Source organism: Akebia trifoliata, chromosome 13 (genome assembly GCF_017979445.1).
Source record: "Akebia trifoliata isolate Shusen 1 chromosome 13, ASM1797944v1, whole genome shotgun sequence".
Classification (NCBI taxonomy): domain Eukaryota; kingdom Viridiplantae; phylum Streptophyta; class Magnoliopsida; order Ranunculales; family Lardizabalaceae; genus Akebia; species Akebia trifoliata.
In genome coordinates, this window is record NC_141387.1 from 6,248,224 (window position 1) to 6,274,014 (window position 25,791).

A 25,791-nucleotide genomic window follows, 5' to 3' on the forward strand; every position below is an offset into this window, starting at 1 on the left:
CATTACAAATTCCTAACACACAAACCATTATGGCTTTAGTTTAAATAATTTTAATAATTGTTTACAATTATAATTAGGCTCGTATATAAATAAAAAAATAGAAATCTAACAAAAGAGAGAAAGTTACTATTGGTACCCTATCTTTTACTTATTCTCAATAACTCACTTATTTTTTGAGGATTTTTTTTTAAAACGTGTGCAACGTATATCCAAATTCGTAAATATTAAAAGTGACTAACTCACAAATTTATAGGTTGTAAAAATAACGAATACATATTTTGATAATTAAAATAAATAATGTACCGAACTCAAAATTCTGTCATATTCAACTCACGAAATGAAAATCACTCTATTTTTTTTTTTAATTGGGGTCTAACAAATAAAAAGTTATGATTGTCAATAATAACTCTCTTTTGTTTTAGAGTGACACGTGGTTAGGAATTAGGATAATTATAAAAACACCCCCACAAATTAATAAGGACAACTACATAGTCAAATTATTTGTCTTATATGAGTTATAAATTGATGAATAACAAATCAATCGATTCCAAAATTTCTAACTCCATCAAATTGGTTATAAAAAAAAAAAAATAGATGATTTATGATATTTGATCTTATTTTGATGGGGTAAGAAGTGTTGGACTGATCTGATTTTTGATGTAGATGATCTCTATGATTTTGAAACTTTTTAACTCATATTAATTTGGCTATGATGTGGATTGCCGTTATTAATTTGTGGGGTGCTTTTATAATTATCCGTGTGGTCAGACTTTAGAGTATGCTGGAGTGGTAGAATAACACCAACACCAACTACTCCATTGGGCCGTTTTTCTCTGAATCTGCCACTCTACAGCAAACGAGAGAGAGAGAATATGGATTTTCATTTTCTGGGATGGAGAGTCTTTCCTCTGCTTTCGCTTCTCGCATCCTTCTTATTACTCTTCTATCTTAGAACACCTTCAAAGGTCTGATTTTTCTCTCTCATTATTGTTTTATTATCTGTTTTGACTTTTGAGTTCATCTTTAATGTCCACTACGTTCATTATTGTTGGTTCGTTAATCTCACAGATGTTTTTTTTTTAATCTTTTTTCATAAACGATATCTTTAATCTTTGTCTCTGTTTCGCTATCTATTTTGATCAAAATTCTCTAATTTTTCATTTTCACAAATTCACAATATCTTTAATATTTGATTAGTTCTTTAATCTTTAATTTCACCGTTTTATTTTAATTTTTTTAGATACGATCTTCTCCTCTATGAACCAAGTTTTTCCTCAAATGGTTGATCTTCATCCTCTGTTTTCATTCCTCCACTTCTGTATCTGTTTTGCTATTATATTTTAATAATTTTTCTCTATCAAAATATCTGTAATCCTTTAATATCTTGCAAATTTCCGAATATTTTTCTCTGATTCGTTTTTTTAAAATTTTCCCCCATCTTGTTAATTGAATTTATCTGAATTGTTTATTAATTGGAATTCTACTATTTATTGTTCCTTGGACTCATCTCCAACACACTTGGAATTTTACAATTTCTTGTTCCACGCAGACTACTAACACACTTGGCTACCAGAAGCAAATTGATTCTAGTTCTCAAGCAGCACTTCTACTTGAGATTTTTATTGTAAAAAAAAAATGACTGTATTGGAATTTCTACTTTTATGTTGCAGCCATCGAACAATGAGTGCAGTCTTCTCCCTTACGATCATTTTTGGATATCAAGCAGACGCATTGTTACACCAGAAGGAGTAATTTCTGGTGCAGGTTTGTCAAAAAAGATATAAAATTTTCATGTCCAAAGAACAAAAAGAAATATTTTTGGAATCTTAAAGAAGTTTTCAATCACTTTTTATATCCAAGATGGAATCTTCAAGTTAATTAGGACATGTGAAATATTATTTCTTACCCTTATTCTATATATATGTTGTAAATAGCTTCAGCCATCCTTCTTTAATGGGAGATAGAGAGAATTTTATCTGTATGTTATGAGACAATAGATATTGGATCTTTAATTAATTTGTTTGATTTCCTTGAATGTGCAATTGGACAGTCGAGGTAAAAGGAGGGAACATTGTTTCCGTTGTTAAAGGGGAGTATCAACATGGAATGTTCACTAAGGGACATGTGTTGGACTACGGAGATGCTGTCGTCATACCTGGATTGATTGATGTGTAAGATATGGAACACTTCCCTTTTTCATTTCATTTCCTAACTTGTCAAGATTTAAACTTAAATTTGATTTTTCATACTGTTTTATTGCACACTTTAAAAAATATATATATATGGAAGTATTAATGGTACGATCTGGAATGTTTCCATATTATAGCAAGTGTTTCTGAGTACTGTTAGGTTAGGGAGGGCAGAACTCATACATAAGCACATGTGTATGAGTGTGCAAATTAATACATGGTTTAGAAACTTCACCTTCAACATACTTGAGTATGTTGATTTTGCATTATCTTTCAACACTCTGGAAGAAAATTTTCCATTCTGACAATATTTTATAGTGAAACAGACCCATTCAGTTTAATACTTGAAGGTACTCTTTTTTAAAACAGGCACAATTTTACTGTAAAACAAACAGAGCCTTGGAGTTAGGCCACATTTGTTTCTAATTAAATATTATTCGGAGGTAATTGGAAAGTTATTTTCTTGACTGGAAAGAATTAGGGTCTGTTTGTTACAGATTCCAGCTTCTACTTCAGGATTCTATGTCTAGGAAAAGCAGAAACTCCGAGTCTGGGAAGCTGTGTCCAAGAGAATCTTGTTTGTTATAGAAGCTGACAAAAACGTAGTAGAAGTAGTAGAGAGATGTCGAATTTATTCTGTTGTTTGATCAATAAGTTAAGAAGAATGAGGGGTCATTTCACCCTCGTACGTTTTTTGGTATTGGCTTCTCATAGTGGCTCTCACGTGAAAGCAGACCCAACTAGGCTTCTCAAAAATGCAGTTTTGGACTTCCTGCAAAAGGCTGTTGAAGCAGAAGCTGCTACCAAGAAACGTTCTTTTCCAACTTTTTCGGCTCAAAGCCCAAAAAGTTGCCAAAAAAAGCCGTAACAAACATATCCTAAGAGTTTGGGATTGTTTATTTGCATTTTTAACACTGAGATAATGTGGAAATTGGGAATCATTTCATGTTGGTCCTTCAACAGGCTTGGAGAGTGAAAAAGTTGAGGACCCATTTTTGTTCTACTTGTAATGGATTTTTTTTTCTCAATTTTCTTCTGAAAATCAACCTTTGCTGGCAGGCATGCACATCTTGATGAGCCTGGAAGAGCTGAATGGGAAGGATTTTCTTCAGGGACTAAAGCAGCAGCCGCTGGTATGCTCATCTAGCCTTTTTTTTTTTTAAAAAAAAAAAAAAATCTGTTTTCTCTTTTAAAATTCATATTATCTCTTTCAGAAGAAAATAAGCTTATAGAGAGATAAAAATCTACCATGTTTGGTGTTTTTTTAAAGCTTTCAAAGAAAGTGTAGAGATGAGAAAACATCTAACCACCATTAGTAGACACTAGACATTCGGGTGCAGCCTTCAATTATTGTGGTAAATTACATGACTTTAAGTAGTAGTCTGACGAACTTACTATTTAATGACTAATAAGACCTTAATGACTCTGTTTTAGTGCCCAAACTGTCCTACAGTAAATAAAACTCGACTAAATAAGCATCTGATGTAAACTATTCTCTCACAGGTGGTATAACAACATTGATCGACATGCCTCTTAATAGTTTCCCCTCAACAGTGTCTGAAGAAGCTTTAAGGCTCAAGGTTTGGATTCTTGATTCAGCTTTCCATTCATATTTCTAGTTATTTCCTGCATGATCAAAGCCTGTTTCCATGTGTTTGGTAGTCCATTTTATCATTTTCATGTTTAGATGCTTTTTTGAGTGGTTCTTTTTAGTTATTCTATATGGTTTTGACTAACTACCATGCTCATTTTTTTCTACCTTACATGATAGGTCGAGGCTGCAGAAGAGAAAATCTACATTGATGTTGGTATGCTCTTGTCTGTTGGACCTACAATATAACATACTGAACGTAGCAGTAATAACAATGATTTGTTTGGTGTGAACAGGTTTCTGGGGCGGGTTAGTTCCAGAAAATGCATTTAATATGAGTGCTCTGGAGGGTCTTCTGAAGGCTGGCGTTCTTGGTTTGAAGGTAACTACACGGTTGGAGTTACTAATAAACTTTTACTTCTTTATTCTTAACATTTTGTACACTCCAGGTGCTTCCTTATTTAAAATATGTGATAAGTTGAAAAGTTATGTTTTTTTACCCCTTTAGTGCTTACAAGTTTATACGCACACAACATGCATTATCATGATCACAACTCATAGTTGGTTTGCATATTCACCCTGTTAGGCTATATTTTAAGCTTGATGCTTCTTACTGTCTTTCATGTGTTAGGTTATAATTTTATCTAATTATTTTCTTTCTTTTTTCTTGTCTGTATTTATGTAGTCTTTCATGTGTCCTTCGGGGATCAACGACTTTCCCATGACAAATGCAAGCCATATCAAGGTTTGTCAAGGTTTTTTCCTTCCAGAGGAACTTTTCTTTTAGTTGACAATTTGTATTTTTATTTTATATCATGAATGAGTTTTCGGAAAAAAAATTGTATTCAGATAAGATGAAAAATAGCCGAACTCATTTTTTTTTCTGGGATAAATGTCTGGCTTCATAGATCTATAGATAGAATTTTGTTCATCACGATTCGATGATCATTAACGATATTAGATTTTGACAAGTTCTTCAATAACCTTTTTCATGCATGCATGTGTGTGGGAGATCTGGTTAGCTCAAAATGGTCAGATTTTTAAAGGTAGAAGATGCTTGTTGTGGTTAGTAAAATTACTTGGATAAGGGAGATTGTTTCAATGATAGAACCGAAAGAGTCTTTGGGAAGGGAGGACAGGATCATGCTAAATGAGCTAAATGTTCCAATTAAGTGAGGGTTTCAAAGGCTAGCAATATCTATTTCTCTAAACCAATGTACAGCTGAGTAAATTTAAATGTGGATGGATTGTGCATTAGGAATCTGGGATTTGGACAGGTGGTGCTTTCTTTAGGGATTCGGAAGGGAAAATGATGATCGGTTTCAGCTTGTTCTTTGGGATTAGAAAAAAATAGTGCACCTGATCAGAAGGTCTAAATCTTATTACCCTAGAATGAAAATTCATCTCTAGAGAAACAGACTCGAGACATTCTTTTTAAGGCACTCAAGGATGCAGGATATCCGTGGGTGGTGGACCATTTGATGAAGGCCTCTGGGAAAAATTCAAGAAGTGAAGCAGGTCAACGAACCACGTGTTTAGAGAAAGTAACAAAGCTGCAGATGCATTAGTGTCCATTGCCTCCAAAAGTAAAGAAGACAAGAATTTCAAATATGGAAATGGTCTCCCTCAAACCTGTGAGAAGGGTGTGTTTGGTTGATGCTATGGGTCTCCCTAAGATTTCAAATAATGTAAAATAACGGGGTGTGGTGTGTTCCCAATATCCTTGTACATTATTGTCTCACTTGTATAACAACCACTGTTGCACAACATAACAGGTTTCACTTTTTTAATACCTTTTATTTGTTTATTTTTCATGGAAAAGATTATTTTGCAACTTGAAGTGATCTATTTTTGTCCCTCCTTTTGTTTTCCATCTTATACTTTTGCAGGCAGGATTGCATGTACTAGCGAAGTTCAAGAGACCTTTACTTGTACATGCAGAGATTGAACTGGATTCTGAAACTTATCCTAAAGCAAAGGATGGTATTGATAACGCTCGGTCATATTCAACATATCTTAAGACAAGGCCTCCTTCGTGGTAAGATTCTGTTGCACTTGTTAAAATTCCTTCTATGAAAAGATGTAAACTTACCATTTGGCTTTATAGCCTATGAACATCATTGAAGGACATTAATTTCACCCTCAATATGTCATGAAGAATATAACTCTTTTTATCCGTGTGCTTGAATACTGTTGGTTACTACAGATGTGCCTATTCAACTAATTCCCAGCACAAGTTTGTAAAATACCCGATACCGGATTCTTTGTAATAATTTAAATACCTGTGTTAATTAGCTTTTCGTTATGTTTAGTGAATTGTATTCATGTTCCAGGAATCTTATTAAAGTTGAACCCTGAAATAAACTAAGGCTATTTAATTTCACTTCTAAAGTATGTATTGGCAGCACTATAGTGATAACTTTTTAATATCACCGGTTTGGACTTTTAGTTCTTTGAAGACTACAACTATCTTAGTTTCTGTTTGTAGATTTAGAATAAGTAATCTCTTTTCCCACACAAGAAATACAGATTGGATTTTTAGGTAAGAATCACTTAGCAAATGGTTATCTATTGGCAAGGAACCAGATGGATCATGCTTTGAACTCACTCTAATTAGCTGTAGTTATTTGCATTTAGATGAAAATTATTGAGATGGCTTGGGCACGTTCAACAAAGGCTTGATTATAGCCCTAGTTAAATGGCATATACAAGTTGACAGTTCTAAAAGAGCAGAAGGCCGGCCTAGAAAGACGTGGATTGAGATAGTGAAAGTGGATATGAATTCACTTACAGTTACAGAAGGTAATGCTCTGGACATAATTGAATGGAGGAACAGGATTTGTGTAGCAGATCCCAGATCTATTAGGCTTCGATGATGATGAAATCACATAGGTATATCTTTGAATCAGAAAAAAATAAAAATCCTGCCCGTCGTGTCCGTTCCTATTGACAGAGCATATAACCTCTCAAAATTTTATAATAGTTATGGAAGTCTCATCATCATCATCATCAAGGCCATGTCCCAAAATTGGATAGTACTATGAACTCCAACTTGGGCTTAATGAAGATTGAAGAGGATGTAGTCTGTTTTCTAAGGAGAGCAATGTGGGGAAAGGAAAAAAATAATAATTCAACATATACTTTTCAAAACAGATATCTTCTAGAAACCAATATAAATTGGTCTACCAGATATATGAGGCATTAATGTATATGTAAATGTTTGATTTCATTGATCCCTATTCATGTCCTATCACATGTTTCTTACCTTCTTGTTCCATTCATTTTGTTATGAACAGGGAAGAGGCAGCTATTAGAGAACTTCTAGAAGTAACAAAAGGCACAAGGGTTGGTGGCTCTGCAGAGGGATCTCATCTTCACATTGTTCATTTGTCGGATGCAAGAACTTCCCTGAATCTACTTAAGGTACTTATACTTTCTCTTCTTTCAACAATGGATACAAATTCTTCCTTGCCTTTATATGAGTGTTCTGACACACATGCAATGTATAATTTATGCTGCAATATGTGTCATCTACATCAATAATTACTTTCAATGGCTGACCCATGTAAATTTTAATAACTATTACTGCTCATACACCCCGTACTGTTAATGAAACCACTATGTAACATGGCCTGTCCTCCTCAACCTACCAAAAAAGTTGCGATTTATATTTCCACATAAAGAACATGGGGGAATTTTTTGATGGAGAAGCTCAAGAAGCTAAGGGGCTATTTTGAAGGTGAAATTATACATATTAAATCTGTCATTATATGATCCATGCAGGAAGCCAAAAGCAGTGGCGATAGCATAACTGTTGAGACTTGCCCACACTATTTAGCATTTTCAGCAGAAGAGATTCAGGATGGGGATACACGTTTTAAGTGTGCTCCACCTATTCGAGATGCAGCCAATAAAGAAAAATTATGGGACGCTTTGATGGTATTTTATTTTATTTTGAATTTTAATTTGGTAATGCTACATGAAATTTTAATGCTGCATATTACTTGGTATTGTTTATTGCATTTCCTATCAGGAAGGCCACATCGACATGTTAAGTTCTGATCATTCACCAACAGTACCAGAGCTTAAAATTCTTGATGAAGGTGACTTTTTAAGGGCTTGGGGTGGTATATCATCCTTGCAGGTCAATAATCTCTTCTTTTACGGCCAAAAGTTAATTTAGGAGTACTAGTAATTCACATGCTTTTACATCGTGAGCTTTTTCCATATTGGTGTTACATGGAATGGATGCTTTGCCCCCTTATGTAATTTTTCTAGAATTCATGTGGACCAACTAGTGCAATACAAATGTTTGCAGTATGTTCTTCCGGCGACATGGTCTCATGGGCGAAAATATGGGATCACTTTGAATCAAATAGCTTCATGGTGGAGCGAAAGGCCTGCTAAACTTGCAGGGCAAGATTTGAAGGTAATATTCGTGATTGTAAAAAGTTCCTTTAATATCTTGTAAAATATGATGGAATTTCATGAGAGATTCTATTGACACACCAACTTTTGCTAGCGTCACGCCAATTCACATGTAAATCACCAAAGAATTAGCACACATCTTGGGTTGGTGTGGTAATAGAAGCTCTCAATTTCATTTTGAAGTTTTATTCATCATTGGCTTCAATTGGATGTGATGCAGGGAGCTATTACAAGTGGTAATCATGCGGACATTGTTGTATGGAATCCTGATGCTGAATTTGAACTCGATGAGAACCATACTGCATACCACAAGCATCCTGTATGCTTTCCCTTCTTTTCTCAACTTCTTTTTAGTTATTGGACTGTCTTTGGTGCTTGGAGTTTGGTTCGCTTTCACTTGAATCTCCCCAAGTTAAGAAGAACATCACGTGGCCTTATTAGTCAAATTTATATCAAAATGACTCACAAAATCCGAGTACGAAGATTGGAACATTGATCTTGGTCCATATTCTTGTTGACTTGTGGTTGGATCGATTAATCCCACGTAAGAGACTTCCTTGACCGAAAATCAGCTTGATCAGATAATTCCAATCATCCGATAAACAGACCATTCTTTATGATCACTGTAAAAAAATAATAATAAAATTGGTAAGATGGTTAGCATCATCTGATGAAATTGAATTTTGGTTCAGAATTAGATAATTTAGACTGTTAAGAGCTTTATCCCTTTAATGGGACTACCCGATGTGTCCCATCAAACTAATAATCAGGTTTTTTAAAAGACTGATAATGTAAATTATGTAATTCTAAAGTCGTCCTTTTTCATGTTGGTATCTTTTCTCTATATAGAGTATCTCAGCTTACATGGGATCAAGATTATCAGGAAAAGTGTTGGCAACTTTTGTGAGAGGGAACCTTGTATACAAAGAGGGAAAACATGCTTCTGCTGCCTGCGGCGTTCCAATCCTTGCAAAATAAGTAGAGCAACCCAACAAGAGGTAATTTCCAGAGTCCAATGTTCATAAGCACTGACTTGAAATTCAATCTTTCAAACCCTAGTTTTGATTCATCTGGATCAATGAAAACACACCCATTTTTAAAATAATGAATCTAGGCTAACTACCGAGCTAGCGCTGGTGTCAATGGGCCTTCCCTAGGTTTCGATTTTGATAATTTTTTAATAGGTCTGACCCCAACCCGGCACATTCATCCTATTCAAATTCCTTTCTGCGGTGTCCGCATTGACACCCCTTCTTAGAGCCCGACTCGTCTCAGCTGTCTTACGTTGATCAATGAGTTTCTGAATATGTTCTTTGCTACAGGAACAGGTGAGCAACAGATCATTGATCACAATGCAGCGTGCTGATTATGTCCTTCATGCTACCACCATTGGATGTGCATCTTAACAAGCTTTCTCAGTCGTTTCCTGTACTTTGTATTGCCCATTGTTGTGCAGGAATTGCACTTTGAGCTCATTCTCAGCATGAGAAGCAGTTTACTGGGCTAAGGAGAGAGTGTAAAATTGAGTTCTTCATGCTCAAGTTTACTCTCAAAGCTAATTACTAATTACAAGAATTCTCTATCTGTTAATGCAATCAAAACCACTATTGTAAGCAGGCTTACAGATTTAGATTACTAAACTGTAATAGCTTATTGATGTGTTTATGGAGGTTTAAGAATAAAGGACAAGGTTTGACACGTACGAAAAAGACTCCTGATCGAACCATCACTATGTGAAAACTGAAAATTTTGACAAGAAAAATTGACGGGCCAAAACCCAAAAATTTTAGAAACCGATGGCCCATGGCCATTGTAATTTTTTAGGCTCCCCAATTCAGCAGCTTAGAGCCATCAAATTTCTCCCATAGACCATTAATTTGATGGTTTCGATCAGTAGAAAAAAAATTAATGAAAATTTTGACACCTTGGTCCATTGGTTCTTTTGCAAATGAGTGCTTTTAGTGCAAGTTGAAGACTTTGAAAAGGCAAGACTAAAGTCGAAAATGGGGTAGTTTTGGAATAATTGAAATAATGAGAGAAAAGATTAAGGTGTTATTGGAATGGTGGTACTAGGTGTGGACATAGTTACAAAATTCTCTGAAATTTTTCAAAAAATTGTAAAATTCTCTAAATAAGGGAGTAACCGATTAGTTTGGTAAATCAACGAATTAATCGATCACTTATGAATTGACTGCAAAATCTAGTAATAGTTTTGCCCTTTATCCTCCAAATTTTATTTTCTTCAACATTCAAATCTTAAGAACAAATGGATTTTTTAAGGAGCTGAAGATGATGGGTTTTGATAATTACACCTTAAAACATGTATGTGAGAGCACAATAGTTCAAAACAGCTATTTTAATTATGAAAATGAGAATAATAATGTTACACTAATTATGTTAATAAATGGATTTTTTAAGGGGCTGAAGATGATGGGTTTTGATAATTACACCTTAAAACATGTATGTGAGAGCACTTCCCTAAATATGTTGGAATTCCCTTAAAGGGGAAAATTACTTAATGTTAATAAAATTTTCTTTTCAAATGCCATTGGGTGCTAGTTTGGTAATCCAAATTAATAAAATTTTCCTTTATATGCATCCAAATTACATTTTTCTCGTTTCTTTTAACTTACTTGAGTTTTTCAATGATGATTATAGCCCATTCTGGCGGTTGACAAATAAAGAACAATATATTCAAACATTATGCTTTGATCCAACTCCAATCTTAATTAAAACGTAAATATTGATCCTAATATCCATTTTGCTATATATTATTATGGGGAATGCTAACGTCCAAGATCTCATGGGAACGTTAGTATTATCCAACACTTTTTTTTTTCTCATTAATACCCTTCCTCGTTTTGTTTTTTAATAAAAAAGACTAAGGCATGTTAGCCTTTTACATAATAAATATATTTATTATGTCATTAATAAATGCATTTATTATGTTGGCATTGATTGTCAAAGCATTTATCAAAAAAAAATTTATTTAAATCAAAATACTTAAATGCTTGCAGCATTTATTATGTAAATAAGCATTTATTGTGTAAAAAACTAATCTATCATTGTCTTTTTCAATAAAAGACAAAATGAAGATGGGTATTATTGAAAAAAAAAAGTATTAGATAATACTATATCCCCATGAAATATTGAAAGTCAACATTCCCCTATTATTATATATATGTATTTTGTAAATATCATTCGTGCGTTGGCAAAACAGAGTTAATATGAACTCGACGCTTGTTGATTTTCAAAGTATTGAATTGTTTTTTTAAAAGATAAATTTTCACGAAATACTCGAAATACATATATTATAATAATACTAAAATGAACTCTATCCGATTCAAAAGATGCTAGAGACCAAAAAAATGCCACAAAAGGATGAGTACCTCCTCAATGGATCGCCACTTTCCTGGTAATCTATCTAATTATGGAAACCCGTGTATGATAAATATAAAAGAGTTTTGGTTCTTTTTTACATTATTTACTAAACGACAAGAACTTTATAAAAAAGATACTTTAACAAAGAAAATATATGAAATCCTTTCCTTTAATGAAAATGAAATTGCATTTCATGGATGTCGTTGTAGAGTGTGAAAAATGATGAATTATTTAAAGTGATCAACACTAGACAGTAGCTTTATATAAACTTGAACTACTTTTTTTATTTGAAATTAAAATTTATAGATTGAAAATTTATACAATTTTACTAGAGAACATAGTTTTCCCATCAATGTGGTAAAATATTCACTAACACGATCCACCTAGCAAATGGTTTTCAAGTTAGGGTGGAAAATCGTTAGTTTTTTTTTTTTTTTTTAATTTATTTATTTTAAGTGATCAACATGAGATATTTGCTTTATATAAACTTGGGTGGTTTCTAGTTCTTGTTTTGATATAAAAATTGATAGATAAAAATGTGAGAGATACATTTTCCACACTAAGTTTTGCTAACACCACATCAATTCATAAGTAAATTACCAAAGAATTACACTCATCTTGAGGTGGCTATACCAAAAGTTGGTGTGGCAATAGAAGCTCTCTAAAAGGCTTATACCATTTTACTAGATAACATAATTTTTCCAAGCAAATGATTTTTCAGTTGGTGGAAAATAGTAATGTTTGTTTGTTATTTATCTATTTATTCATTTATTTTTATGAGTTAACCTATTTTTAATGAGTTTAGTAACCGGTGTTGATAAGATTTGAACCCAGGTCTCTAGTATCATCACTCAAAGACTTTACCAACTAAGCTAGTTGGCACTTGTAAATCGTAAGGGTTGTTGTTTTCTTGTTTTTCACAATTTCTTCAGCCCAACTTAAAAATCAATCTTTTTTTATTTACATTTTACTATGTGCAATCAAATACCGACAACTAGAATCTTGAAAATACCTTTTGGAACCTTTTCCTTATCTCACCACCCCTCTCACACTTGTGGGGGTCACTAAAGGTTGAAACTGTGTTCTTGGATGAGCTCCATATAGATCGAATCGTGATTGGTACAAAGAGAATCAGTTCACAATTTGATTTGTATCGCTTTCATGGCAACAATGAACCATATCATGAGTTATTTGTCCCCACATTTTGATTGATATTAGAAATATCTTGTGTTATGGGTTTGTTTAGTTCTTATTATTACAAATAACCCTATGTTTTCAAACCGAGGTCATGCCCCTTTGATTAAGTATTTTTCTCTAAACCAATATAAATGATGAATTAAATGTCTTCTTCAAAATTACATTTTTGGGAGAATAATGAAGGGTATTTTGACATGAGGTTACTTAGGTTATTTTCTATTAGTCTCTTAGAAAGACTAAGGCTAAGGGGTATAATGTCATTAGTTTGAAAACACAATGGTTTCTCGAATATTTAACAAAATCCAGAGGACCATGTCTATAATAATTTAACGTGATTCACGTTTGAGGGTATTTTCGTCTAAATAGTATCTTTATGACTTTATGGGCTTTAGCGTTCTTTTCTTCGTCCTTCCTATTTTTTATTTTCGCCAACGGAGAGATTCCAAGACCTTCGCTTTCTTACTCAGAAAACTACGAAGAAACCTTTAAAATTAAATTAAATAAAGTTAGATTCTTTAAAAATCAATCTTAAAAAAAATTCCCTTTTTTTAATCCTTTTGTTTGTACTTGGAAATCGTTATGAGTGTCTAAGTGTCTCCTATAAGAGGAAATCTCAGCGAGAGAGAGAGATTTGTGTGTTTTTAGCTCTGTTTCGAAGCTCTAAAACCCTACATTGAAGATTTAATCGTCATTTTTGTTCTTCAAACTGTTACTCTGGAGTGAAGATTATTGATTTTGTAGTGAGTTTTCATGTACTGAAACTCGAAGGATAGCTGAGAATGTTGTTCTTGAAGCTTTCATTAATGGATATTTGTTTCGGAGTTAAGTTTCTTATGGATTTGCAAATATGTTGAAAAACAGAGCATTTTTTCAATTATGGTGGACTTCTAGGTGTTTTAATGGATGAAGCTAAGTGAAAATAATCAAAATTGAGTTCTTTGAGCTGAAAATCTACTCTTCATTAATGGGGGTTGAAGGGAAATGCGATATTTTGTAATTTGGGGGGGTTTCTTTGTTGCTTCTGTTCGAGAATTTAAGCTAACATTGTAGAAGATTTCAGAAGAAATAGAGGTTTTGCTGTTCTGATTTCTTGATTCTGTGAGTAGAATTGCAAAAGAAGAATATTAGTAGTTTAGTCTGGTTTTTCATCTTAAAAGTGGATTTTTTTTTTTTTTTTTGGTTTATAGTCTATTTTGGAACCAATATTGCCAAAAAAAAAAAAAGTTCAGGATTTTAAATTACTGAAACAACACCTTAATGAATTGGAATTTGGAAATTTCAGTTTGTCAGGCGATGAAACAGCTTTAAGTTGAAATCTTTTAACTGAATTTTGGTTTTGGAGTGTCATCTTCGAGTACTGATTCAATAATGTGGTTTCTTATTGATAATTGAGAGCAGAAGCCGGGAGATTAACGTTGGGACGGTGAGTATTGTGGGGCGATTTTGGGAAATAAAGGATTTGTGATCGACGGGGGCTCATGACTAGAGAGTTTAGGATGACAGAAGAGAATAAGGAACTGCGGTCTTTGGCCTTAGCCCCAACGTGGTCTGTTGCTTTTGTATTGGCGATCTTTGTTACTGTTTCCGTGCTTGTGGAGCGCTCCATTCATCGATTAAGTTATGTAAGTTGCTTTGGAATTTTTTGCTTATCTATGAAGAATATGTAATGGATTTATTTGGTTAAATAATGTTCATCATTAAGTAGGTTCAATGAGTAGCCTTATTTTTGAAATAAAGAACAATATCTTGCATATATGATTGTGTTCTGAGAATGTTTGTTTTCTTAGAAAAGGCCATTGTTGTCGGTCTACATCACAACTGTACGTGGGTTCTTGGTGGGGACTTGTTTTTATAGTAGTTCTGTTCTATTCAGAAGAGTTATGACTTGATCATCTAAGCTTTGTCTATCATGATTCGCTATAGTTTACACCGGTTTTGCCTGGAATGATCTTAGTGTAATTTCCACTTTTTTTTTTTTTAAATCTCTAATTCATACACATTTGACTGTACAAACATTCAATATCTTTTTTTTACATTCAATACTATAGAGATTTATATCTCAGTGTTCTTGCATTTTGCATAAAACTAATGCTGGCCAGAATGTAGAAACCAAAGGTGTTGTTGGGCAGCAAGGCTATTAACTTTATAAAATTATGGTCTCAGATTTAAGGATATAGCTTTATTTTCTATGTTGCAGATGAACCAACTGAAAAATATTGTTGGTCAATTGGCTATTAACAGTAGCTAAGGTGGGTTGAAATGACTGTGATTAAGGGTTGAACAGTTACTAGTGTAGGTAGGTTAGTGGCTGTCATGTGGTTCAACAAGCTGTAAAACTGTCTCAAATTTCTCATTTGTTTTTTCAAGTGAAAAAGATGAGTTGGCTCACATATTGTGTTTTTCAGTTAATTTGTAACTCTTGATGGTTTTGACTAACATGACAAGTAACTTTGTTTTATTTTATTTTTTTGGTGGTGTCATTGCTATTAGGAGGTTTGCTGCTCCAGCTATGAATAAATCATATGGTACTGAATATGGGTCTCTTTTTCCTTCTAATGTGATTTTATTTTGTCCTCTCAGTGGTTGCGGAAAACTAATCGCAAACCTTTATTAGAAGCTGTAGAGAAAATGAAAGAAGGTATGTGGCATCAAACTTGGAAATGCGTCATCTTATGATACTTTGAGCTCGAAGCATCCTGTGATGCATTGGAAAATAGGAAATTGTTTTTAATTTCAATCCCTTAGCGGCAATTGCTTTTGCCATTGTTTTGTTTTGCTATCCTCATTTCTTTAGCTTCTGGGCTGCAGAGTTGATGCTGGTTGGATTTATATCTATCCTTCTTACGGCTACCTCAAACACAATTTCAAGTATTTGCATTAAATCGAAGTTCTATGGTGGTACCTTCCACACTTGCACTGATTCTACCCAGCACCACAAACTAATGAAGGCTCCCATTCCTCATCACTCCCTTAGGAGGATATTGAATGTCTTGAGTCAAAATCCTTGTAACGAGGCATGTGATTGAACTCATCAGTAAAATTGTCATATTTTCACCAGCTCCATCTTTCATGATAAAATATTACTATTCAATCGTATGGATTTTCTTTTTTATTTTCTCTTTACTTTAATGGGACACTTGTGGGATTTGATTTTCCTGGAAGGTGCTTTTCTTAGGATGCTTTCTTCTCAGTTCTAGCTTTAATATTTTCTGCTAATTATAAATTGTATCTATCATGCAGGGTCAAGAGCCGTTTGTTTCTTATGAAGGTTTGGAACAGCTGCACCGCTTCATCTTTGTCATGGCAATAACTCATATATCTTACAGCTGCTTAACTATGCTGCTGGCAATCATAAAGGTTAGGAATTCTTAACAGCAGTTATAATGACCTGTACTGATGACTGTGTTCTTAAAGTATTATCCACTAATTAAATCTGCCTTAGATATTTGTGGGTTCTTTGTTTGAATGTGCTTCTGATCTTCTTGTGTTGGCTTTTGTACGTACCACAGAGTCTAAGTAAACATTGCTGCTTTGGTTGTAGAATAATTTTCACTCCATGTTGTCCTGATCCTATTGTAATTTGACAAAGCATTGCTTCTTTGAACTCCTGTTGTGGGGCGGGAGACATTTTGTACGATCCAACTGTCTATTTTCGATATGATCTTCAATATCACTCAAAAAATCAGCTCATCTAATATTACTAACTATATAGAAAAATTGATCAAAATTATGGTTTAAATGAGCAGTCCCGAATTTTCATCTTCAACTCAACCCTTCATGAGGTTAAGAATGTGTTGAATTTTTGTGAGGATTGCCTCCAAGGAATATACAGTTAGATCATCCAAAATGTTATTCATATGTGCTCCACAAGAGGGAGAACAAATTGAGTGTTGGAAAAGACCGACTCATATACATTAATATTCATACAAATGTATGTACGTGCATCCCATTCATCAAAAGCTTATATTGCCATTTTATTCACTAATAGATTCTTGAATAATAAATATTAGGTAAGCTTATTTTATTGAAAAGGATGACGTGCTGGTGACCATTGTTAAATTTCATGCAAACTTGGAAAATGTTTGCTGGGGAAAAGATGACTTCTGTAAATGTAGCTTAACCCAAAAATGAGCATAAGACATTTCTACATCATTTTTAAATTTTATTGCTTACTTTATTTCATTACATTTGAATATACTGCGGGCAGATCCACGGATGGAGGAAATGGGAGGATGAGGCTCATATGGACAGGCATGGTGCATTCACTGGTAAGAACCTAGTTGTATTAGAAATATAATGAACAGCTTCACTATACCTATCCCTTACATAGAAACAAATCCCTAGATGGATGACTATCACAAATTTATTTATTAGCCGCAATCCTAAATGATTTGCTGTTATTCATGCTTTAGTTGACAAATAAGACTAGTTATTATTGGAAATGATAGACTGCATCAACGGCAAGGTGTTAAATTTTGGTTTTCTGTATTTATTTTGGTTACTTTAGATATATAAATATTTTACAAATATCCCAATTAGTATGGAAGTTAATACTATTTTCATGGAAATGTTGTGAAGATTGAAATATCGAGGAAATTTTCATTGAGACTATAGAAAATGATAAAACAAATATGAAATAAGTCAGCAAACTATGAAAAATGACCGTATGGAGTGTAAAAATGAAAATCATTTAACTGCTGGCCCATTTATTGAGAGCCCAACTACCACATCAACTTTATTTTGGATGATAATGAGATTAACAATGTCATATTATCTATATACATCTTAATATGTAAAACACTTGCTTAAATGAACAAACTATTAAATTAGGGTAGCTTTGTACAGATCACCATGTGATCTAATTCAAAAAATTAGATTGGTCCTGTTACAAGATGTTATGTTAACATCTCAAGACGATTGGTCACTTATCTTTTCAACTAACGCAGCTATGTGCCTTTCTAAATTTAAAAAAAAAAAAAAAAAAAACATGAAAACCAGAACAAAGCCCCAAATACTAAAGTGCGATTCTATCCCTTTTCACTAATTGAAAACAATCAAACCGGATATAAAGCTCCATCAATAGAGAAATAAGCAAACCAATCCGAGTGCGCAAACCTAGATATGATTTCAGCTTAAAATTCGTAGAGATGCATCTGGGAGCGAGTTCACAAACCCTAGATCTTGGATTTTGCGGAGAGAGAGAGAGAGTGCATGCGAGAGACAACTATAAAGACAAAAGAGATCGAGAAATTTTGAGATAGAGTGCGAGAGAGCGAGCGAGACTGTGTGAGAGAGCAAGAGAGCGAGAGACAGAGTGTGACCGAGAGAGAGAGACAGAGATGAGTGCGAGAGAGAGAGCGAGAGAGGGAGAGAGAGAGTGTGTGATCGACAGATTTGAGAGATAGAGATGAGTGCGAGAGAGCGAGAGAGAGAGTGTGATCGACAGATTTGAGAGAGCGAGAGACATAGACGCAGATCGAGCTGTGAAAGAGAGAGAGAGATTAGATACAGTACAGTTAATATAAGTAATGATTTGTATGTGGGTAGAAACGACGGTTAAACGACTGTTAAAAGCTGTCGCAATTAACGACAGCTTTTAACAGTCGTTTTTAGCGCACTTGTGCAGTCGCGAAAAACGTAATATGACGTAGTGTCATCTTATTCAATGCAAGTTCTTTTTCTTCCATTAACACCGATTTTATGGTGATACAAGTAATCTTAGGGCATTTTAGTATCACCTCTGAAAAATCCTTCAAACTAGTTTAAACTGACAATGATAACCTTTTGACTGTCACTCTGTGTTAGTTACTGGAGCCAAACATAGGACGCCTCTCTTGTCCATTAATTAAGTTCTTTATAATCTTTTTCTGTGGTGTAATAGGTGGATTAAGTCTTCATTTTTTTTTTCCTTTAGAAGAAAATGTGCCTTGCCTCTTTCCACAGGGGCTCCTCCCTTTTATTGTAGCTAGGTAGACATGTGGCGCCCTAGATAGCCCATGGTGTGCCAGCTGAGACTTGGTGCAACATTCCAGCTGGATGCAATGCAACGTCATGGTATGAATCAGCATGGCACCACCTATGAATCTCCTATCTATGCTTTCTAATCAGGGTTGTTTCTATATGTTGGTAGATTCAATTTATATATAAAAACCATATTATAGCTCATGTGCTGATTATCCGAATCTTTGGAATCGATTTTCTTTAACAGTATTGAGGTAATGAAAGAGCATATGAACACACTTTCAATAGCAAAAGAGGTGGCTTTGGTTAGAATTGAAGGAGGGATAAGATTCCTTTAGCCCACATGATTGGTACACAATTTTGTATGTTATAAGTATTTCAGAATTTATCAAAAAATTCCAAATGTTTCGTTCTGTCTTAATGAATAATTATGTTTTCTATTCACCAATACATTCCTGGGAGACAAAATTTCGAAACTCAGTTGTAACTATTTGTTTTGACGAGTATAATCTCCTTAATCAATTATTCATCTTTTTTTCTCTCCTAATGTTTAGGTTGACCCATCATTGTTACAGAAATCATAAGAGAGGCAGTGACAAGGCAATCGATGTTTGTGAAATTTCATACAGCAAATCCTTTGGGAAGAAACAGATTTCTTGTTTGGGTGGTAGGTTACAAGTTCATATGGTTGATGCATTTTCGATTGTTACTTTATCATCCTTTAAGCTCTAACATCGTCAGTTGTCATTCCATTTGTTGTTTGATTGAGAGGAGCATAAGAATACTTGGTCTAAGTCTAGATTTTTTTTTCTGTAATTTTGATACTTTCTCTCTCATTCATAAAGGGATTATTCATTTTCAGCAGATGGCATTCATTTTCTTCTAGATTGAATTGCCTGGAATCTCAAGTTCAATTGGTACTGATAATTATCTTTAAACTCTTACTTACAGACTTGTTTTTTCCGACAATTTGCTTGTTCTGTAGATCGTGTTGACTACCTTGCACTTCGTGTGGGTTTCATTAAGGTATGTAGTCTCTGAAATTTTATTGTAGTAGACATATGCTTACTTTTAATTCCATAGAAAGCTTTTATGTATGGGTTCCTTCCTTGCAGATAAAAAAAACTCCAATTTTACATCCTTAATCTCTTATTGAGCTCTATATTAGTATTATATTGCAGAGTCTCAGTTCAACACATCTCTAGTGTTGCACGAGAAATAAAGATTGATACATATGTCATGGGGAAAAAACATGGTTATGTGCACAAGGCGGCTTTCTGCCGAAATTCTTATCTTCACTTATCCATTGTCTTATTTGTATGAACTTGACATTTTACATCATATAGTTGTTTCCTTCCAATACGGGACAATCAAGTATAATTATCTTTTTTATTTATGTTTTTGTTTATTGATTGCAGAACCACAATCTTGCATTAAAATATGATTTTCACAACTATATGGTTCGCTCTATGGAAGAAGAATTCCAAAAGATTGTAGGAGTGAGGTAATTAACATAATTCTAACACTCTCATTTACTCCCCGCTATGATGAGATGATTCTTCTATGTTAAGGTTACTCCCACTTTGTTGTTTGCCTTATTATGTTGTTATATTTCTCTTGTTTGATTAATGACTTTGGAGAGTATATTAGCACCAAAGAAATTGAATAACATTAAGTTTTTCATGCATATATCCTGTCCAATAGATTTCCCCAATGTAGGTTATCCAACTAGAGTGGGTTTATGCGTTTCAACCAATGATAGATAAGCCCAATAAATTATTTGCAACCAACCGAAGAGTTCAAAATTTATTAATAGCCCTAATCCATGTAATCTTCTTCTTCTTCTTCTTTCTTTCTTTTTATGATTATGAATTTAGTGTCTCCACCACACAATACCCCTCAAAATTCCTAAGGAATAAATTAGATTATGGTCTAACCCCCCTATCTTTCGGAAAAATCTTTTCTAATAATTTCGTCAACCCCACATGGAGAGATTACATTGCCCCACTAATTTACAACACATTTCTTTCCTTTGAACTTGAAGCGTCAATTTTGACCAATTTACATAAATACCTAATAACTCGTGGACCAAAAGTGAGTATTATCATCAAGACAAGCCACTAATTCTTCGTTCCAAATCCTTTTCAATGCCTGTCCCAACTATAATAGACCAGGTGTACAAATTCTCCTCATTCATTCAATTCTATGAAGCAAATCAATACCCCATTTTCATTATTATTTTCATCTGTCTTTTAAACATTTTTCAGTTGCTTGGATCTTCAAAATCTTCCAAAAATTTGCATGTGATGCCTCTCTTTAGCTCCCTCTATAAATGTAGTGTCCATTGCACAGTTTTTTACGAGAGTATTCTCTATCCCTTGCTATTGCACATGGTTCATATCAACGTGTGTTTTGAAGATCACTGGCATGAGTTTTGGGTCTGAGTATTGGTTTGCCCATCTGTTCACATTGTGATAGCCAGCTAAGATGCCTGTATTTTTCCATGTAATGCAGTGTGCCGCTTTGGGGATTTGTTATTTCTGTCATGCTCTTTAATGTAAAAGGTATGGCATATTTTTCTTATTGTTTTTTTTTTCCCAAAATGTTTCCAATTTTGCGTCCTTGATCTTGCACAAGTACAATTAAGGTGCTACTCAAACTCAAAACAACTAAATGACCTTGGCCATAAAATAGCTCAATTTCTACCTTTTTTGTTGTCTCTTGCTGGTTCCTGCTTCTGTGGTCCTCTGGTAATTTGGACAGAGTTATCAGCTTAGTAATCACTCCACTCACTTCCAGTTATCTGTTTCAGGATTCACTGTGAAACAACGAAGCAGCAAAGAGAACAGAAATCGCACACAACACAAGAATTTATGTGGTTGGGCAGTATGCCTACATCCACGGATCAGATAAAAAAACATTCATTATTTTCTTTCCTTGGTTTTACTGCCCTAGAGATCTCTATTTATAAAATCCGGAGTTGTAAAACGTGTCTTTATCCCCAAAATAGAAAAAAAAAAAAAAAAAAAAAAAAGAACCTTAAGAAAATATTACGGGGTCTATCTCGCCCACGACACTCACTTGTTGCACACTCTACTTATTTCTTGAATATTCTCAGTAGGCTTATCACCCTTTGTTTTCTTTATACTATTTTGCAGGGTCCAATCTTTATTTCTGGATAGCCATGATTCCCATTACTGTAAGTTTTTTTTTTTTCTTAGTGCAGTAGTAGTTTGGACAGACATTTGTGCCAGTGTTGCACATAGATACACAACAATAAAACTCACAGTTTGATATACCCGCACATCTTTACGAATACATTATAAGAAAAAAGCATAATATTTTCAGTACAAAAACTTCCATACATCATAGATGAGCAGTATGTAGTCTTGTATGCTAATCCCTCTTATTATAATATGCTGAATCTGTGCGGTCTTATGCAGCTTGTTCTTCTGGTGGGTGCAAAGCTACAACATATTATTGAAACGTTGGCATGGGAAAATGCTGGCATAACTGGATTCTTCACAGGAACAAAGTTAAGGCCACGAGACGATCTTTTCTGGTTTAAGAAACCAGAATTAATCTTATCCTTGATCCATTTTGTTCTTTTTCAGGTTAGTTATATTGGTTGTTGAGGTGATGCCTGACATGATTTATGTTCATTCACCTTTCAACACAAACATGCAAAGCTAATGCAGGCATTTCTTTTCATTGTGAATCACAGAATGCATTTGAGCTGGCTTCATTCTTTTGGTTCTGGGTATTTTCTTTAACACAACTAGTTTATTTCTCAATGTTGGGATAATCGAGACAACCCACTTATTCCCAATCTTTAATGGTCCAAAATCAAAATATGAAAGAAATGAGATTACTAGAAAAATATCTTTGCTTTTTCATTTTTTGTTTTTTTTACTTAACCAATTTACACTGTCTCTCGATCTTCTTTTTTCTTTTATTTATCTACAGTGGCAGTTCGGGTACAATTCCTGCTTCATTGAGAACCATTTTCTTGTGTACACTCGGGTTATTTTGGGGTATGCATTTACTACCAAGATTACCTAAATCTTCTACTTGTTAAGAACAGTTGGCATTCTATCATCAATCATGGACCTCTTATTCTCCATGTTGTCATGTCAGGTTTGCCTGTCAGTTCCTATGCAGCTACAGTACCCTGCCACAGTATGCACTAGTTACTCAGGTATTCCTTTTATGAATGATAACCTATCTCTAAATGAATGCAGAAAGAAATTACTAATCAATACAGATGTTGATTACTTACCTATCGAATTCTGTGCATTTTTGGACAGAATTTTTTTAAACTATTTACTAGTAAACTGTATTTATATGTTTTTTGTTTTTTGTTATATACTTCATCATTTATAGGTTTATCTATTTATCCATATGTGTCATTTCACATGTGGTAGTTGGGGCTAGCATCCTTGAGGCAGCTGATTAGAGCCTAGCTTGGCAACTCTGTGAATGTGTGAACACATGTTTCTGTGAGCAAACACTGTTACAAGTGTAAATGACCCAAAGAAGGAAGCATATCCCACTAAGTGAGCCCTGAAGAGGAATTTTTTTTTCAGGGTAATTTAGACATAACCCTCCAGGTTTTGGTGAATATTTGAGATACTTCTGTGTTTCCAATCAGATAACATACCCAAACTCTTCACTAAGAGACCAATACAAAATGACATAAATTCCCTCTTTATCAACTTCTTACCAAAAACTCTTGATTCTTCTCCCGAAAACCCATTGCATTCAATCTTTAGGCTAAAACACCATCCTATCACCTTCAACCTTCAAACCTCAAGACAAAGATTGAATTTTTGGGGAAATTGAAGAATATTTTATTTTGGGAAGAGAATACAAAGGAAAGAGGTAGAAGTTCGAATAGGTTAAATATATATATATATATATATATATATATATTCTAGAGGAGTTCAATGACAACAGGTTTTGGGGAGAAAAATCAAGGTCTTTTTCGCTAGTGGTTGAAAACAAGGGCATTGAGGTCTTTTCTATTGGTCTCTCAGAGAAGACCGATATTAAAGGGGTATGTCATCATTTGAAAACATTTGTGTGTGTGTGGGGGGGGGGGGGGGGTAAATTACCCTATTTATAGTTTCATTATGAAACCAGAGGAACAGTTTGAAATTTGATGATATTGTAGGAAAAACAATTGTACTAGACATGGAAATGCTGTCAGACAAAAATAGAGCTGATATGAATGCTATACATTAACAAAGACTTCCATTTGAAGAAGAAAATCTTAGGAATGTAGGGATTCATTACTAGTATTTTTTTACAGAAAATTTCATCAATTAAGTGCATATCAACGGTACTCAGGAATTCAACTTGTCTCTGGAATAATGCATCATCGTCAAAACCTTATTGATATAATTTGTTGTTTCTCTTCAGATGGGGACGAACTACAAGGCAGCCTTGATCTCACAAAGCCTTAGAGAAACTATACATGGATGGAAGAAGGCAGCAAAGAGGAAGAGAGGGCTTGGCATTGTTAACGAGGATTCAACCATACACACCAACACTAGCACAATCCACTCACACGAGGAATGTGAGTGCCAGCAGTATGAGACCCCTGACACTGTCACCGGCACAATCCACTCACATGAGGAATGTGAGTGCCCGCAATACGAGACCCCTGACGCTGTCACCGGCACATACGGTGACATCGAGTTACAACCTGCATCTACTATTACAACTAGTCATGTATCACTTGTTCCAAATGAAAATTCGAGCAAGGTCAGCACTCCTTTACTTCGGAGCATATCTTCTTGCACTACTTCCATGGGACTTCAAGAAAGAATTTTAAGGTCCTCAACAATGCCTATTAGAAGAGGATGAATGAAATGGAATCTTATTCCAGTTATGTTGTGTTCATAGAGAACTGTATATTAGAATTCCAAAGCTTTGAAGCAAGGCTTGGATGGTTATGATGATGATGATATGATATACATGTATGTCTATATAATATGTAATATAAATATATATTTGTATATTTTCTACATATATTATCAGATCGGATCTCAACCATATTTTCTACATATAAATTTATTATATTTTCAATAATTTATAATATAGCTTTTACTATTTTAAAATAAATAATTTTTTTGTTTTTCTCCACAAAATTAATATATGGCCCAACAACTCGGTTAATTTTTGTTCCCAATCATTGCATTTTTGAGTTGACTTGGTGACTTGGTTCCATCAGTTATACTTTTCGAGTCAATACATATTTTCTCGACTCAAAATTTTCATGAGAAAACATGAAAAATAACTCTTGTGAAATCCCAATGATTAAAATATGGATGATTTAGACATACCCCCTGTTTTTTACTGAATATTAGAGATACCCCTATGTTTTGAAACTGATGACATACACGTCAATCTTCTAAATAGATTAAGGGGAAAAGACTCAAATGCCCTCATCTTAAATCTCTAGTTAAAAAACTAAATTTTTTTATCCAAAAAGGTCGAAGACAGCAGATTTGGAGAAGAAAAATCTAGGTTCTTAGCTTGAGATTAAAAGATGAGGGCATTTGAGTATTTTCCCCATAGTATATTTAGAAGACTGAAGTCAAGGGATGCATGTCATCAGTTTCAAAACATAGGGGTATCTCTAATATTTAGTAAAATATAGGGGGTATGTCTAATCACCCTTAAAATATTTAGCATTTTTAAATCCTCAATTTTATAAACAGATTTTATGAGTGGATTCAAATAAGAAAACATACTTCAATATCATGCATAGAAATCTCATCAATCAAGTGATGCTTACTACTTATTGGTAATTTTCCAATTAATTTATGAGAAATCCATATTTTGGAGATGATGAGCTTGCTTTCTTTAGGTTTCAACATTTGTAATTATAGGAGTCCGTATGCCCCGGATTTATTCTCCCTTAAATGTTGTTTGAGACTATATGAAATGAACAACTCAAAAGGGATTCTCAAGAAAATGGAATTCAAGAAAAATCGCGTTTCATGTTGTGCAACAATAGAATTGACTTTGGAGGGAGAC

The 25,791-nt window shown here is 34.0% G+C and overlaps 2 protein-coding genes across 7 annotated transcripts; both read left to right on the forward strand.

The window, feature by feature from the left end:
• The first annotated feature begins 790 nt into the window (after positions 1–790).
• On the forward strand, positions 791–9,917 carry ALN (allantoinase). Of its 3 annotated transcripts, none has more exons than XM_086421147.1 (16): positions 791–965; positions 1,671–1,764; positions 2,051–2,171; positions 3,249–3,322; positions 3,693–3,769; positions 3,961–3,997; positions 4,077–4,162; positions 4,466–4,525; positions 5,670–5,818; positions 7,077–7,203; positions 7,564–7,719; positions 7,814–7,924; positions 8,099–8,209; positions 8,429–8,527; positions 9,058–9,206; positions 9,537–9,917. In XM_086421147.1, the coding sequence occupies exons 1-15, from the start codon at positions 873–875 to the stop codon at positions 9,184–9,186; spliced, it is 1,524 nt and encodes a 507-aa protein (XP_086277273.1). In that variant the 5' UTR covers positions 791–872; the 3' UTR covers positions 9,187–9,206; positions 9,537–9,917. The 3 variants fall into 3 exon arrangements, with proteins under 3 accessions (XP_086277273.1, XP_086277274.1, XP_086277275.1); XM_086421148.1 differs by having other exon boundaries at positions 9,665–9,917; XM_086421149.1 differs by having other exon boundaries at positions 806–965; positions 9,531–9,917.
• Positions 9,918–13,220: 3,303 nt separating this feature from the next.
• LOC147387569 (MLO-like protein 11) lies at positions 13,221–24,778 on the forward strand. Of its 4 annotated transcripts, none has more exons than XM_086420966.1 (16): positions 13,221–13,884; positions 14,180–14,408; positions 15,367–15,424; positions 15,595–15,800; positions 16,027–16,143; positions 16,994–17,054; positions 19,323–19,414; positions 19,699–19,773; positions 20,166–20,251; positions 21,262–21,311; positions 21,906–21,946; positions 22,191–22,361; positions 22,472–22,507; positions 22,714–22,781; positions 22,885–22,945; positions 24,169–24,778. In XM_086420966.1, the coding sequence occupies exons 2-16, from the start codon at positions 14,265–14,267 to the stop codon at positions 24,613–24,615; spliced, it is 1,713 nt and encodes a 570-aa protein (XP_086277092.1). In that variant the 5' UTR covers positions 13,221–13,884; positions 14,180–14,264; the 3' UTR covers positions 24,616–24,778. The 4 variants fall into 4 exon arrangements, with proteins under 4 accessions (XP_086277092.1, XP_086277093.1, XP_086277094.1 ...); XM_086420967.1 differs by having other exon boundaries at positions 13,221–13,607; positions 14,185–14,408; XM_086420968.1 differs by having other exon boundaries at positions 13,221–13,526; positions 14,185–14,408.
• The last annotated feature ends 1,013 nt before the right edge of the window (positions 24,779–25,791 follow it).